A 17,944-nucleotide genomic window follows, 5' to 3' on the forward strand; every position below is an offset into this window, starting at 1 on the left:
TGATCTACAATCTAAACTGTCTTGGATTTCCTGAATTCTGCTCTGTTCAGCTCAGTTTTATTTTACCAAATCCCAGGTGCCATATCTCTTGAAATTGTTTTTGGTTTTTAGAAATTGTGTTGCCAACTTTGCTCGGCATAGTTGTTTTTTATTCTTCAGATGTGGAACACTGACACATAGTAACATAGTAAGTTGGATTGAAAAAAGACATACGTCCATCACGTTCAACCATAATGACTATATATAACCTGCCTAACTTCTAGTTGATCCAGAGGAAGGCAAAAACCCCATCTAAAGCCTCTCTAATTTGCAGCAGAGGGGAAACAATTCCTTCCTTACTCCAAGATGGCAATCGGACCAGTCCCTGAGTCAACTTGTACTAAGAGCTATCCCCCTTACCCCTCTATTCCCTCACTTGCTATGATTCCATCCAGCCCCTTCTTAAAGCTATATAATGTATCAGCCAGCACGAGGGAATGCCACAACTTCACAGCTCTCACAGTAAAAAAAAAACCTTTCCGAATATTTAAATGGAACCTCCCTTCTTCTAAACGGAGTGGGGACACCTCATACTTCGTCCTGATACTTTAAACAACAGATTCAATGAAATGTCACATGAGAGGTATATAGACAGAAATGGATATTTAATCTAATATTTAAACAAATATTGAGGCTAAACCTTTCTCCTTATGCTTTGTAAGTTTAAATCAAGATTTAATGAGGTAATCAAACTAGCAAATAATGGCCATACATATCCTATACATACATATATATATATATATATATATATATATATATATATATCAGTTATTGACAAATACAAGGTTTTGTACAATATCTGTCCAGTTCATTTACTCAACACACACAAAATCTTGTACCATGGACAGGTTCACTTTTCTGATTAGACAGGTTGTTGCATCCCTGCTCATCTGTGTAAAGCCAATCTGGCAATAATAACGGCTGGTGATGTCCTCAATCCAAGTGTTGTCAAAAGATTGGTCTTTCGCCCATTTGTCTGCGTTGCTTTAGGTTGAGGCTCCTAGGTAAAGTTTATTTTCTTAGAAAAACAGTTCAAATGTGGATCATCTAATGGACCCTTAACCCCATTAAAGGGACTGTTCACCTTGAAATTAAGATTTTATATGTGTAGAAATTGCTATTCTTAGACAATTTGCAATTGTTTTTAATTTTTATTTTTTGTAGTGTTTCAGTTAATTAGCTTTTTGTTTAGCAGCTCTCCAACTAGGAATTTCAGCAACACTTAGGGGCACATTTACTAATCCACGAACGTCCGAAAAGCGTCCGAATGCGTTTTTTTCGCAATGATCGGTACTTTGCGACTTTTTCGCGAATTGTCGCGACTTTTTCGAGCTCTTAATACGAAAGTTGCGATAATTCACGAAAGTTATAATGGCAATGAAAAAGTTGCGACAATTCTCCAAAGGCATAATGGCAATGAAAAAGTCGCGACAATTCTCCAAAGGCATAATGGCAATGAAAAAGTCACGACAATTCACAAAATTTGTTATGGCTATGAATTTACGGGAAAGTCGTAACGGCGACGAAAAAATTGCAAAAAATACGAAAAAGTCGCAAAATGTTCGTTTTCCAATCCGAATTTTTCTCATTCAGATTCGGATTTGTGGATTAGTAAATCAGCCCCTTAATGTGTTTGTGAAATCCCAAAAACATACAGGCAGGTTAACGGACTATAAACAAATATCTGTGTCTAAGCTTCAATTTGGAAGGCACCAATGTGAATGATATATAATCTACAGTATGTAAGAATGCTGTGGAATATGTCTGTGATATAGAAATAATGATAATAATGCTGCAGTGATAACCAAATACAAGACATATTTATTGATCATCTTCACCATAATTCAGGACAAATTCAAAATCTTTGTAAGAAACCAGGCCATCAGAGTCTTGATCCACTTCCCTGGAGGCAAGCAGAAAATGAACAATAAGAACATTATTACATAAAACATATGTACTTTTTACATTTGGGATAAAAAAAAAATCTATATTTTTGTTATTTCTTGAGCTAAACAGGGAAAGCTGGAGTCACTTACACAAGCGGATTATCTGTGGTAATCTAATTATCGGCCTTGCAAGAACCCACAAGCAACCTTGCTTTAGAGTGAGCTTCTACAGGCACAGGTCTTTGTTCTCCAAAATAGAGTATAAGGCTCTTTGCATGCCCCATGAATACAGCTCTGCTTGTGTGTGGCAGTAATGTATTCATGAAGAGAAGGCTGGGGTGGTACTTAGGTGCCCCCCCCATTCTGACCTCTAACTTGTGAGTCATTCAGATTCACAAGTTAAGAGGGCAGCAATTGGTGCAGGGTGCAAAGGCCCTGTACTTACAGCCTGCTCTATGGCAATGTGCTCCATTACAAGGTACATAGTGTCTGCCTGCGCAGGGTGCAAGTGCTTTCAAAATGAGCACTAATAAATGAAGACCAGCGAGAGTGTGTGAGAAGTATCAATAAAGGAAAAATGCCAGAAATAACAAAGAAACTAAAGATGTATTATATTAGAGAGTTATATATTATTAGAGAGTTATATTGCAGAGTTTTGTGTTGTTTTTAGATTAATCAGGTACTTTTTCTCACTGATACGTTTTGCATCTTCTAGATGAGGTTTTTGCAGGCACTCGTGTCTTTTAGATATGTGAGTAAGTGTTTAGAGAGCTATACAAACAACGTGTTTAAATCAAGAGCGAAATAAAATAGTGTAATATTGTTGCTTTGTAGTGCTGCTTATGGTTCTAGTACACTGTGGCATGGTCTTGCAGATAGCTGATATATGCTGATAGATGGGAATCAAATGAGTTCCTTAAAGATGTATTTGGCAAAGTTTTATTTTTTTTTGTAGTTAATACTAGATCTTTAAGGAGAAAACTGTACATCCCGATTCATAAGTTATATAAATGAGACTTCCAAAAAGCGACAAATCTCCCTGTGTGTCAATGCCATTATAGACTTGCGCCTGCTCAACCCCTTCTGTGATGTCAGAGATGGGGCAGGATATACCCGGGTATATAAGGATTGATGACTTGCCAGGTTGGGTGGGGTTAAGGTTGGAATAGGGCACATTAGGGTCAGATGCAGGTAAACTAGAATATTACTAGTCCATTGTATGCAAGCTAAACTGTCAAAAGTATTATTTTGTTATAGATTTTCATTTACCAGTATCGTAATATTAGGGATGCACCGAATCCCAGCGTTTTTTTTTAAGGATTCCGTTTCGGGGCTGCGGTCCCCGCCGAACCAAATCCGAATTATCATAAATTAGCATATGCAAATTAAAAGTCGGCAAGTGTTAAATGGGCAGTGAAGAAAAAATTTTGGCGCGTGATTTTTAACCCCTCCCCATCCTAATCAGCATATTCTAATTCGGATTAGGTTTGGGATTCGGCTGAACCCAAAAAAGTGGGTTTAGTGCATCCCTACTTAATATGTATGCATAATAATGACGCAAGTTAAAAAAAAATGTGTATGATTTGCTTTGACATAGTTTATAGGTGTAAAAAGCCACAAATCTAAAGAGAACAAATTGACTAGAAACTATATATAATTAAAGCACTCAATACAGTTTGCATTAATTTAAGTACAAAATTTATCAATGATATATATTTAGCTACTCTTGAGAAGGATTAACTGTTAATCTGTTTTCCCAGACAGTATCGCAAAACAGTTCTCAATTTTTTGCAGTGATTTCAGAATGAACTAGAACAGATTAAGTAAAAGTAATACTGTAATTCCCATGATTCATCTGCTTTACTAAATGTTTATTTTTAGCCATGAAATTATTTTGCCAGCACTATTTGCAAACAGTAACATGAGAAAGCAGGCTCAGGTCCTCAAAAAAATGATATTTGTATAAATAAGATTATTCTGGTGTTCTTAATCTTTTACTCCCTAAATATAAGAAAATTATAATAAATAAATAATAAATAACTATGCTCAAATTAGAGGATTAAATAGATGCAAAAACATCTATGCTGAACCAGAGTACAAAGGGTTAAATTACTTAATTTAATTTTCAAAGTATTCTAATAAATGCAATAGTAAAGATGAATTGTATAAATTCACAAACTACCATATCAATAAGGTTAATAATTTCCTGTTTGAGCAGCAGGTGAATTAAAATTGCAATTTGCTTGTTCACTGCCTAAGGATTGGTTTTTGGAAAAAGACAGCTTGGAGTAAAATGTCAAATTTAAAAGGGCAGTAAACCCCATTGTTCAACATGAGTGCCATGAATAGTTCTTGTGCTGAACAGGGTTTTTGCCTGTTTTTAAATCATGAAAAAAATCTATGTTGTTTGTTATATCTTGAGCTAAACCAGGGATCCCCAACCTTTCTTACTCGTGAGCCACATTCAAATATAAAAAGACTCTGAGAGCAACACAAGCACCATAAAAGTTCATGAAGGTGCCAAATAAGGGCTAAGATTGGCTGTTAGGCAGCCTCTATGCACACTATCAGCTTACAGGGGGCTTTATTTGGTAGTAAATCTTGTTTTTATTCAACCAAAACTTGCAACCAAGTCAGGAATTAAAAAATACTCCCTGGTTTGGGGGCACTGAGAGCAAAATCCAAGGGGTTGGTGGGCAACATGTTGCCCCTGAGCCACTGGTTGGGGATCACTGAGCTAAACAAATAAAATAAAATCTACTCCATGTTTGGCCCTTGCGAGGTACTGTAGATAGTTAGATTACTACTGCACAGATAATCCCCCTGCATAATGGGTTCTGGATAACAAAACAGTTACAGCAAAGTAGGAAGGCATGGGTATTAATTTCTCTCTTAAATGCTCCACTAAATACATTTTCATCAACACAAAACATTATCACTGTTACAATAATAGAGATTTTTTTTAAATGTCACATACAACTTGATATACTAAATACTATTTATAGAGATTGTTGCCTACACCTCTGAAATAACAATCTGTTACCAGACCTTCCTGTGTGTTAATTACTTCATAAGGGATTATTGGAATAGTTTCATAGGACAGTGCGGTGATTAAGTACAGTATTTAACTGGTTTATTTGTAAGCCTGCTTAATTCACTGCAGAGAAAATGATTTCAGCTCTGCTTAAGTATCATTCATGTTTAAGCAAATGGACACTATTGCAAATGAACAAATGAAACAGGTGTCACAGAACTGAGGCTGCCTTACTTACTGTGATATAAGTGAGGATCAAGTAATTCCAATACCACTTTAGCAGATAAGTATCTCATACATTTTAAACTTGATTATATGATGAAGATAATAGGGCAGAGAGGCTAATCATTTAATCCTTTAAGAACAGTGATTTTTAAGATCTGATCTCAAGAAGCTTAAAACAGTTGCAATTGTGCTTGAAACGGAAAATGCAACTTAAGGTGGCCATACATGCTACAATTACAATCTTTCCCACCACTATTGGATGTAGGAAAGATCTTTGTCCACTCTATTAACGTTAAGGGTGAAGACACACCCTACTAGTAGCAGCTACTTGTCGTGGCTACTAAAGTAGACAATGCTGATCATTTACTGATAATCATCTCTGTGTGTGTTTTAGCAGAGGCAATTCACAGCACTGTCTATGTCAGGGTAATTTCTGGCATTTAGTAGCCATGACAAGTAGCTGCTACTAAGTAGCTCCATGTGTCTTCACCCTAAGAGATGAATGGGTCAGATGCAGGTAAAAACAAAGAAACTTCTACCCCTATCTGACGATTCTGCATTAAAGGTTACAATGTTCGGGCGCCCAATCAACAAGATAACCAATATCAAAGGCTTTCACCAATATCGGTCACCTCGTCTCCCACCATAAACACACCAATTATCATGAAAAACTTTCATTTGTACGGTAATATCGGTGCATGTATGGCCACCTTTAAAATAAAGTTTTGGAAATAAATACAGTATCAAGCAAACACATCTTTTTAATGTAATCAAGAACTGAGATGACAAATCCAACAATTATAGTCTAAAAGAAACATGCATATGCTTAAATAGATGGAGCTGCATCCATGGAAGGTACAGTGCTACTCTGTAATGCTTAAGATTCCTGTCTTTACATTATAACACTGCACATCTAGTTATTATACACAGAAAACCCTGCTCTGTTGTGCAACGTTTTTCATACTGCAGGGCAGAAACAGCATTCCGTCCTACATAATAGAAAGTAAATGTAACAATTTAATTGTCTTTCTTACAAACATTGCTTTCTCTAGAGACAGAAAATGCATAGTAACACTTTAGCTGAAGATAAAAACAGATGTATCCATCAAGCAAAACATTTTACCTAAATAATTCCTACTAAAAGTGATACTAATGTTTTTCTGTTATTACATGCAATCACTGTGTTAAAGCTTGAATATTTAAAAAGCTTTGAAGCCCTGTGTAAAAACGTGAGAAGAAACCTATGCAAGTTTAGTAAAGTTGCATAGAAACCAGCATAGTTAGAAAGAGATGTATTTAGTGATCTGAAGCTTTTGGAAGTTAACATGCTGCATACTTGTTGCAAAATGCATTCTCATTTTGTGTGGCACTGGTGGTTTTGGTGGCTGTTTGGAGTTTTTCTTTTTAAAAGAGAAGGAAAGGTTAAAACTAAGTAAGCTTTATCAAAAAGGTCTATGTAAAAACAGCCATAAGCACTCACAGAAACGCTGCACTATCCTAGTCCTATATCAAAAGAAACACAGGATTTCTTGTCTTCTTTTGTGTACACATGTTCTTCAGTATCTGACTACCTCTCTTCTCTCTCCCTCCTCCCATAAGTTTTCTGTGCTAAGTGCTACTGAGACTGAGATAAAATGGCAGCTGCTATTTTGAATGGAGGGAGCTTCTTGGGCTGTTTAATCAGATATGGTAAAGCTTTCTGCAGACTCAAAATAGCGTTCTAGCTTGCACTATTGTTGCACTATTGGCAGTAAATGTCAAAATGACTTTCCTTCTCCTTTAAGTTAAAGGAGACATATTGGATAAATGGGGAAAAACGCTTATTTTGTAGGCAATTATGAATAATATACGGTGCTGGTTTCCCTTTGGGCTAAAAATTAACCCCATCTGTAACAATGGCCCCTTTATTGGAGCTCCCTATAGATCCTATCACTTCTCTGTCCGAGTTTGAAATGAAGAGTGGGCGTGTCCTAACGGTCCCTGCCAGAAGCACAGTAGGAGGGGGTGAGCCAATCACAGCCTTGCACTCACACAAGCACAGCAGTCTTCAGTTCCCTATCAGGTCAGTCTAGCTGCTGATTGGTTCCTATCCTACAGTGCAGGGTACGGAGGCGCCGCCGGCTCCCCAGCTCATCCAGAGAATTCAGCCAGCAGGAAGTGGAACAGATGGGCGGGGCTAGTGGGGTTTTGGGCGAATTTCTCAATAAATCAGTCAGAAACACAACTTTTTTAAGCACAATCCTTCTATATCTAGAGGAGTATAATTCATTGGTACATTGTTATTTTTTATAGGATATGTCTCCTTTAAGTAATTCTTTAACATATGTGTATGTCCATATACAGTTTTAGTAAATGAACCAGTTTTTATGCAAGATTACTAGGCTACTTGATTTTTCCCATACACTTCTATGTACTTTTTTAAAAGCCATCTAAGTGTATGTTTTGGTATACATTTCAATGTAACAGTGGCATACACACTTCTATAAATAACACAATTATGCATTACAAAGATCATATGAGATAGAGAAACTGTTTAGATTGTTGCTCCTGTCTTCATTCCACACCAGGTCAGCATTATGGCTGCAATATAACTCTATAATATCCCATCTTTGTAATGTTTTGCTTATTCCACAACTTAAGTTAATATCTGGGTAATTCAGCTCATCATGGTAGAAGATATATTTCAGACTTGCCACCTTCTCTTCTTGCAACCACAGCCGATTCCTCTTCATTAAAATAGGTGATGCATCTAATAAATGCATGTTGCTGATATCATTTATATTTAACTGCAAACATTACAGCCCTTCTATCTGGATTTTCTAGATGTGTCCCTGAATTTTCAAGTGATCTGGTCACCCTACATTAACATGCAATTATCTGTGATATACTTCTCCATCCAACGTGCCTTTTGCCTTAAATCCTGAAAAATGTTCAAATATTCCACCCATAAGGCTTGAACTTTTAGCATTTTCCCCAATTACTGCTATTACTTCACACTTCGTATGGCTGCCCTTAGGCTCTGCCTTATCTGACCTCATACCAGCACTCTTACTGAATTTATTCCCTCATATTATATAGTAAAGCACTGTATACCCATCCCTACCATTCTCCAAAATGAAATTCTTTTCCATGTTTATTGCCATCCTCTCCCCTCTGTACCAGGTGCAAAATCAACACAATTATATATATTATGTTCTAAATTTTATATGTATAGATCAGGAGATACAAACTTCAAATAAACACGGTAACAAGAGATACTAGACATAAAAAGAAAGCAAAACTGTATTTATACATGTTGGCTTCCATAAGATAACAGTGAAATGTCCACCTTTAACATGAAATTCTGATTTCATTTTTCTAACTTCATCCCAGCCTGACCATTTGTCCCATATTTATATATATATATATATATATATATATATATATATAATAGGGAGCACCACAATAGACAGTGAGCTGGAAGGGAGCAGATGGCACTGCACATATATCAGCTAAATGTATGGATGAATGTGGCCTTTTTCTGTGGGTGAAGTTAGAATGGGGTTTATAGCTTATTTAATGTTATGGCCAAAAGATGAGATAAAAGTAAACTGGATACTGCTACAAGTTATACACTCAAAATGATAATAGCAGGGCAACAAATAAAGACAATGAATATGTCATTGAGACCAATGACCAAAAAATGAAGTTTGTTGATAGTAGCTGGATGAAAATCAAACTGCCAATGTGATGTTTTAGAGTTTAATGCATGGTTTATAAATGAGCCTTATTGCCTTCAAGTAGAAAGCAAGTTCTCAAGCTGAGAAATAAAAAAGAAGAAGAAGAGGTTGGGTAAGGCAGACCTAGGTCTTGAATGTGCACACATATTTTTTATAAGTAAAGATACAAAATAAAACATGTCTGTGTGTTTGGCATACCAATGAAATCTTAGGCCCTATCAGATTTCAAAATGTCTTCATAATGCAAACAATCATACCAAACAGTTTCAACTAACACCTACACAAATAGTTTAGTGGAACCACTGTTATTGAATTTTGGTGACTGTATTACCCTTAAGGGTTTAAAATGCTGGCAACTCCCTGCCATTACATTTAACTAAAGAAGCTGTGGTGAGTGGTGAAACATTTTCAGGATTACTCACCAAGTCTAGTTGCTTTAGAGTTATCATTATGTTATACTGTATATCCTACAACGAATTACAAAAAAACATTCTAACTCTGTACTTATGTACCAAAAATAAACAAAATATAACTAAATTAGAATATATATTTATACATTTTTTTTAGCAGAACAGAAAAAGCAAATGAAATGTTTGAGCTCAAGATGCTTTCTATAAAAAAAAAAAGCATAAGTGGCCCTGGATTTTTTGCACCAAATTAATTTTAGAATTATGTACATTCACTGTGATTCAGGCCAGTCTGCTCTCACAATGTCAGATGCACATCAAGAATACATCTACCTAACTAATAACCCCTCAGTGGACATCAGGATATTACTAGATTGACATGTAAAATATAGCGTCTGCTATAAAAATACATATTGGTGTACCATTACTTATCGAACCATTTGAATACATACATGTCTCAGCTTTAGATGACTAAAGTTTACTTTCTTTCACCTGTAATGCAGAGAATCCTTCAATGACCTCTCTCTCTAGCTTCTTTAATGAAACTGCAAAGATAAATATGAACTGGCACCATCGTAATAAAACTGATACTTAAACTGCAATGAAATCAGTGCTGTGCTTCTAGTACCATAAGAATATATATTCGGGAATAATTTTGTTCTTTAATATGTTCACTAAGCTATTTAAGTCATTTCAACAAACTTTGTTTTTTTATGATGTAATGTTCTTGTATATACACTGAAATATGTAGCTCCAGTATAACATAACTGCATATAATCTTTTTATACCTCCTTGTTTTTAACAAATGCATTATTGCTTTCCTTAAACTTGACCTATTTACCGGTAATCTTGCTTTTTTTCAGGTAGGGAACTACAGCCTATAGTTTTCACTTTCACATAACTGACTTTCACTAAAGTTCATTATAACTATACTAAAATGAAATAATATACCTTATTTAATGGTATGTAATGGTATGGAGATGTTAACAGGAAAACTCATCACAGGCTTTATAAAATAGGCTGGGCAACCCAAATACTCACAGTTCACCACCTAGTGGAAAGACATGTCTGATTCTTATGGGCAGATTTACTAATCCACGAATCCGAATCCCGAAAAGGAAAAAATCGTATTGAAAACGAAAATTTTGCGACTTTTTCGCCACCCTCGCGATTTTTCGTATTTGTCGTGACTTTTTCCGCGTAGTCGTGACTTTTTCGTATTGCGCGATAGTAGACGGCGGAATCCGATTTTTTTCGCGACAGCAACGAAAAAGTCGTCCGACATACGAAAAAGTCGCGATGGCGACGAAAACTACCGATCATTATGAAAAAACGCATTCGGACGCCTTCGGACCGTTCGTGGATTAGTAAATCTCCCCCCTAGTCTTTGTTAAAATATCAGTTTTCAGTATAAAACATTCAGAAAAGTAATTCTCTGCACTCATATCAGAATAATTAAAGAACGTGAAAATTTCACTGGAGGTGCCAAAATATTTAAGAATACCTCGGTGAACTGTTGCTGGTGCTCCTTCCATAAAAAGTCTATTCCCAGGCATCCTTGGCTCGTATATGTTGCTAGGGAAGCCTGGGAAAGGCAAGTAAAGTGGCTGTTTGGTGCTATGCTTTTTTTCAGTGCAGTTGTTTCCTAAAAAGAACTGGGCACGGGGCAAAAACATAGTGACTTGGATTAACTAGGCTGGGGGGTTCTTGGCACCCTAAAGTAAAATCAACCTATTCTTTTACTCTGCAAAAGCTACTATGAAAATGCTACAAAACAAAGCAGAAATTGTTTTCCTATAAATTGCAGTATAGTTAAGCTGTTGGACTTATTTTCATGTGATTCATTAAGAATATCAGTGGTTCATTATGCATTTTATTTGCAGCTTGATTTTTCCTGTTTTGATTTAAGAGAGAGGAGCTTTTTTCTGCAAGTTTTTGCTCAAAATGTCTTAAGTTTAAACAACCAGAAAAATAAAATAAAAATTAAATCTTTTGCACTATAATGGACTGTTACCATACAGTGGTAAAAACTTCACATTTAGCCTCATTCTAAGTAAATGAGGCTAAATGGCACACATTTTTATAGCAGATAACTTGTGTACAATTCAAGACTGTAGATTCTTAATAGAAGGATCAAATACCATTCAAGTCTCTCATAAAAAAAAAAAAAATATAGAATGAAAACCATTCTACAAAATAGGGGATGGATGAATGGGAAAATGTTTTCACTTTATGGCATTAATAGTATTTTAATGTTATGATATGGTTGAGTGCAGAGAATATATTTTTCTCATTATATAAATTAGGTGATAAAAGTTATTATAGGATTGTCCAGACAAAAAATGACTATGATATAATATGGTGTAATACATGAAAAAACAATTTGCGTTTTGTTTAATGGGAAGGCCAAGTTCTTAGTAGCTTTTTGTTCAAAATATCTTATTTTGAGATCGACCCAAAAGTCCTTTTCAGTTTAATAGTTCAGGGGAGCTCCTTGTACTTACTAGTGTAGAGCTCCTATATTATATCACAACTAACATTGGAGGAATGTCAGAGCACTTGGAATACATTTAGCTTTAATTTCTTTTGATAGCTAATTTCCCCCTTGAACTAGAGTGGCTTTTTCTGCCAAATGGCATATACGACATTGCTTTCTTTTAACACAACAGCTGTTGTGTTTCTCTAGGAGAGGTGGTGCATCTGCTCTTTACAGTGTTCTTTTGAGACTCAATTCATTAATACACAGGCTAAAAGAAGTACACTGGCTGCCAGCAACCCTGCCCCCTGATAGAACATTGAGAAAGGTTCAGGTCCTAGTCAAGAAAGAGCAGATAGGTCAGATAAGCAGGTGTGTCGATTCTAGAAAAATGCAACTGTAAGCTTTGGCCCATAGTGAGGATTTAGGGAGTCACATATTTTTGGCTACCAACTTGTGTTTGGATTTTGTGTAGACCTGTGTAAGATTATTAATATAACTAAAGTTCTACAGTATAGGGTGGCAAAGAGATCACTGAACAATAAGTGTAAAAATGATTTTATATTAATTGGAAACAAATATTTACATAAACATAAATCATAAAGCAGATAAAATGGATAAACAATAGACTACAATAACACAAAAGGGTAATACAAAACAATATACGACAAATATACACAATACTTTTTTTAACTAAATACACTCAAATGAAACACAGGGACCCAGCCACCTAAATAATAATAATCCCACACCATATAAACACACTCTATGAAACCTCTACTCTAGAAGATTATACAGCCTAAGTATACCTCTCCTTAGGTTTGATAAGTGCCTGGTCCGTGATGTCAGGATTCCCTCTGATCTGGTAAGGTGGTCACTTCTCTCCTGGCCCTGAGTCTCCATATGCCCTACTGAAGCCAACCTATATACAGGAGAGAGGGGTGGATTCTAGAACTTTCTAGAAGTCTCTCCTGATTGGTCCATTTGAATGATGCTGGCACATACCAGTCAGTTACAGGAAGTTACCCGTCCTCCATTTTGGATAGTCAAATTGTCATGTAGTCAACATCTGTCCTTCCTGAACTAACTGATTATGCATATCACCAGGGTCCTTCACCCTTTGATAATGTTAATTAGAGTTTAGGTGTGACCAAACCTTTCCCAGAGCAGTACCTTTGTTTTATAAATTAGGAAACTCCTATTGTTTGGACCAGACAATCAGATGCTAACTTAATTAGGCTGTTTCCTCTACTAAAGAAAGGTTTTATTATTGATTAATAAAATATAGGAGCCCAGAATATATATCTATATTTTACCAGAATCTTACACCTGACAACTTTCTGCCTGGTAAATATCAACTCAAAGATTGCTTTCTCCAAAATCTCCAGTATTTATGCAAACTTCTGTGTGATACTCAAATCAAATATTTTAGTAATGCCTAGTAAGTAGATCACATCCACTGCCATCAGTGTAAGGATATTCGGGATGTCAGGGGGAATGGGTTCTCTTGCATAAATACTATAGGGCTGATTTATAAACACAGGTACTAATTTGCACATGTGCAGTTGCTAGTAGAAACCAATTAGCAATAGGTTTTGAAAGGTATGCTATTAGTTGGAAAATGAAAGCAAAGATCTGATTTGACTGGTTGCCAATGACAACTGCACTGGTGAACCTATGTTCATAAATAAGCCTTTGCACAAGCTAGGCAACACAAACAACTGACACTTTCCATTTATCTGTGACAAGTTGTAAAAATATGTTTGTGCACCTTTCAGTGCAGGGCCAAATTTTCTTTCAGAAAAGAAATACTTTGTAAAAACTAGGGGACACATTCATGAAAACGCGAGTTCGAATCCTGAATGGGACAAATTCGGATTGGATACGATCATTTCTGAAGATCACAAATATGACAATATGCTTATGAAAAAATCGTATTAGTCACGATAATATCGTATTGGCAACCTGAAAGTCACAAAATTGTAAACAGCAGGAAAACCTTTCAGATTTTTTTGCGCAAAAGTACGAAAAAGCGATGAGAAAGTCGGCGAAAATACACTCCGAGCATTCGTGGATTAGTAAATCTGCCTCTAGGTGTCAGAGTTGTCAAAGTCAGTGCTGTCAACTGGAACCAGTGTAATTCAGGGCCACCAATACAAAAAATTGTTTATCAAGGTTCCTTAAGTGTCAGAACAATTATAATGGATCCTCTAATATGCTACCGTCAGAACAATTATAGTGGATACTCCAATATGCTACTTATTGCAGTGAATAACAGTAACATAGTCTGAATGGTGCTGGAATGCTGTTCTCCCATTCAGAACTTGTGTGCTTCAGGCATCTCCTCTGGGAAGCTTCTGGCAGTTATCTTTCTACTTCAGTTCATTGTTTTGAGTGTTCAGCAAGTCAGATTAATTACAGCGCTCATTTTGTTTGTTTCTGTGTACAGAATAAAAGAAGGCCCATATCTCTTATGAAACGAAATGCTCTACAATACAGCCTTTAAAAGAAGGGTACACATTAAGTAATTGACTGCACTCCCAGGGACCAATTATAAATCATGAGGGAAAATAGTTTTTAATCATGTAGACCTTAACACATAGGCAGCAAAGGTCTACATAGACTGACATGCAGCAGAAGTGCTAAAGCAAAGAACCAGCATAACTGTGAGAGTGTCTAACAATAACAGAAAGTTACATTTCATAGTAAGCTTTTGTGAGACAGGCCCTTAAATATTTTTGTTTTTATTTGGTAACATTCCAATCAATGTAAAGCACTGTGTTACTATATAAATAAATTATAATAATGATTTTCTGATTCCCTGCCTATTTTCTATAATTTTTTTTTTAAACAAGCATTTTCATTAATTCTAGTGTTACACTGATACATAATCAGTAGCTATTTAAGCCAAAATACGGTTTTCATCAAATCAGCGTCCCTTTAGTTAAAATGCCAAGGTGGCTTCTGAGAACAATGTAAATTTCCCTTGGTGTAGAAACACAGCATATTAGAGATTTTGCCTGGGAGGACTTATACTCAGTCCATCCGCTGACACATTTTTCATGCCATATGGCAGAGATTTTTTCCTCCCTGAATCATATTTTGTTCACTTGTCAGAAAGCTGAGAAAATGAAGTGTTACTGTTTATTGCTTCACACATTATCAGCGGATGATTCTATGATCCCTAACGGGTACTTTTTACTTCAGATGAAGTGCTTAAAGAAAATGACACAAATAATGGTGAAAAGCAAAATTCACACAAACGGCTGAAGAAACAAACAAATATTCTTGCTGTATAAAATACAGCTGGACTCAAAATATTTTTTACTACCTACCAACCAGCCATATAATCAGACACTAAGGGGCAGATTTATCAAAATGTGAGTTTAGACCCATGTTCTATTCCTCATAAGAATAAATAGAATGTGGGTGAATTTTTATGTATTAAGCTCTAAATTTACATTCTGCTAAATCTTCCCCCACATCTAAGTTCTATATAAGAATGTGAGCGTACATACTAAACAAGAGAAAGCAGAAAACATGGCTTAGTATTTGTATTTGGAGCACTTAGGACAGTACCCTATGATTATGTTCAATAAGAAGCACATAAGTACATATTTCCTCTTCACTGGGTTTAAAAACTATTCTACAGAAAAATTGGCTGGGCTAATACCACACCAGGAGAACTTGTGGCCTTGACTTTTCTCAAAAAAGTCACAACAGCAAAATACAAGGAATTGTTTCCAATCAATTCTTATTGTGAATAATTGGAACGGCTCCAAGTATAGGATACATGTACAAAAGAACTACCATATGAGGCAAAACTTCCAAAAATGCTACAGAATCTGTACAAAAGTGTGCATACAGTATATGCATGTTAATATCTCCGATTTAAATATTCAATTATATATGCATGTCAATATGTGATTTAAATATTCTGTATGACAATTCCAGAGCTTGTGCAGTCTCCATACAATAGCCTTATTCTTTCTATAAAAAAATTACATTTTTGTCACCTATATCTTCTTGGCTGCCAAAAAAAAACACAGCAAAAGCCTGGAAAACATCTTCATTGGATGTACAACTTTAACACATTCAGAGTGGATAACTTACTCATTATGGAAAGACTCACCAGTATTCACTACAGGACCTACTATTAACTTATAACAAAATCTATAAGCCCTGGCTATCATAATACTAATATGCTATTAAATATTTTCTTGGAATATTAACCCCCTTCAAACCTAATCGCAATAGCAGAATTTGTGCACAACATACAATATATCTGTTTTTAGTTTTCTGTTATACTTTTTTTATTCTGGATTGATGACTAAGCTATTTGACTAAGCTGTTGATACTACTGTATCCTTTTAGTTCAGCTCTGCATTCTGGGAAACCCCAATAGATGTAGTTCTTAAATTAAATTAAATTTTTAAAAAGAAAAAAACATTTTTTCCATCTCTGCACAGCTTCTAACCTCTTTTTATAACTTGCTAACTTAAACCACAAGCCCCATAAAAGTTTATCAGTCACTTTATTTCCTTTTTTTCAAGTACTGTACAGGTATGGGATCTGTTATCCAGAATGCTGGGGACCTGGCTAAAAATCATTTAGTCTGCTAAAAATCATTTAAATATTAAATAAACCTAATGGGCTTGTTTTGCCTCCAATAAGGAGTAATTATACCTTAGTTAGGATCATGAACAAGGTACTGTTTTATTATTACAGAGAAAAAATCATTTTTAGAACTTTGAATTACTTGCTTATAATGGAGTCTACGGGAGATGGCCTTTCCGTAATTCGGAACTTTCTGCATAATGGGTTTCCGGATAAGGGATCCCATACCTGTACCAGCTCACAAAACTAAAGGTCTCCAGCGATTTACTTATCTCTTCAAACATTCTTTTACAAAGATCTACATTTTCTAAAGTAACATCTCTTCCTCACTTCTTTGCTCTGTTTTCAAGCTAATAAGTCTTGAAACTTTCCTGTAAACTGCTTTGTTTCAGCAGGCAGAGAAATACCCAATACATTTATTTTTCATTCACATGCATGGAATCCCTGTCAATTCTTGTGGCAGGTGGTTTTCAGCACACTTGAGTTTTCAGACTAAAAACTGGCAGTCACCGTTAGTTTCTATTCATGTTTAGTGGAACAGATACCACACATTAAAAAAAAACAAAAAAACTCCCAAACCAAATTCCTTGATAGCTACTATATGAAAAATCTTGAAAAAAATGTAATTATATAAAATTTTCATTTTTAATGAGTCTACAAAAGTTCATTTTTCTTAAATATGTTAAAATTGCTTGAATTTTTCAAATACACCTCCCACTGATTTCTACAGAAGCTCGCCAATTTTTTGCCTCTACATTTTTTGCATAGTTTGTGTTTTTTTTTTTTTTAAATCTTGAAAATTCCAGTTTTGCAATGCAAAACTCAAATCACTGTAAATATCTTGAATTTTGATAAATCTGCCCCTTAGAGTTATAAAAACTAATGTAAATGGTCAATAAAATGTTGATAGAAGTGACTTTATTTTAGAATTACATGCTAGCTTACTTGCTCTGGAAAAAAAAACCTTTGACACTGAAATGTTGTGGACTGATGCAGGTTGCTGCCCTAATGTTACTGGATTAGATCCTTTATTCCTTAGGAAGGGCCCACTTCCCCTAAAACTGCAACTAACCCTGCACCTGGATTCATAGCATGAACATGTGGCACTTCCCACTGCCATCAAAAGAAGTATAGCAATGATCAAAATGCAAATATTACCATATTTATTACCGGGGTATTAACTTTTTTGCTTAGTATATTGTATATGGACTCTCATATGGTATCAGCCCAAAAATGTACTGTATGTGTAGACCTCTGTATGGCCACTTACTGTTACATTACTATACCTTAGTACAGTGGGCCTATTTTCACTTAGGGGGACATTCATCAAAGTACAAGTTCGAATCCCGAAATGGGAAAAATTTAGATTAGATCCGATAATTTCTGATGATTGCAAATACCACGAAAATGCTTAAGGAAAAAATCAGAAAAGTCACGAAAACGGCGGGAAAACCTTTTCGACTTTGATCCTTCTGTGCATGATTTTGGAAGCCTCCCATAGGACTCAATGGTACTCTGCAGCTCCAACCTGGCCCAAGGAA

The 17,944-nt window shown here is 35.6% G+C and overlaps 1 protein-coding gene across 2 annotated transcripts in view; it reads right to left on the minus strand.

Annotated features, from left to right (window-relative positions):
• Positions 1-690: 690 nt before the first annotated feature.
• Positions 691-17,944, minus strand: part of efcab11 (EF-hand calcium binding domain 11) — a 32,206-nt gene continuing 14,952 nt past the window's right edge. The window contains exons 6-7 of one of the 2 annotated variants that reach the window (XM_031906881.1): positions 1,878-1,942; positions 691-1,039 (exon numbers count right to left, since the gene is read on the minus strand). In XM_031906881.1, the coding sequence (XP_031762741.1) occupies positions 1,026-1,039; positions 1,878-1,942 (79 nt within the window). In that variant the 3' untranslated portion in view covers positions 691-1,025. Of the gene's footprint in view, positions 1,040-1,840; positions 1,943-17,944 lie in introns of those variants that run through there. The other variant, NM_001113812.1, reaches the window with a different exon arrangement.

Source organism: Xenopus tropicalis, chromosome 8 (assembly GCF_000004195.4).
Source record: "Xenopus tropicalis strain Nigerian chromosome 8, UCB_Xtro_10.0, whole genome shotgun sequence".
NCBI classification, from domain to species: Eukaryota; Metazoa; Chordata; class Amphibia; order Anura; family Pipidae; genus Xenopus; species Xenopus tropicalis.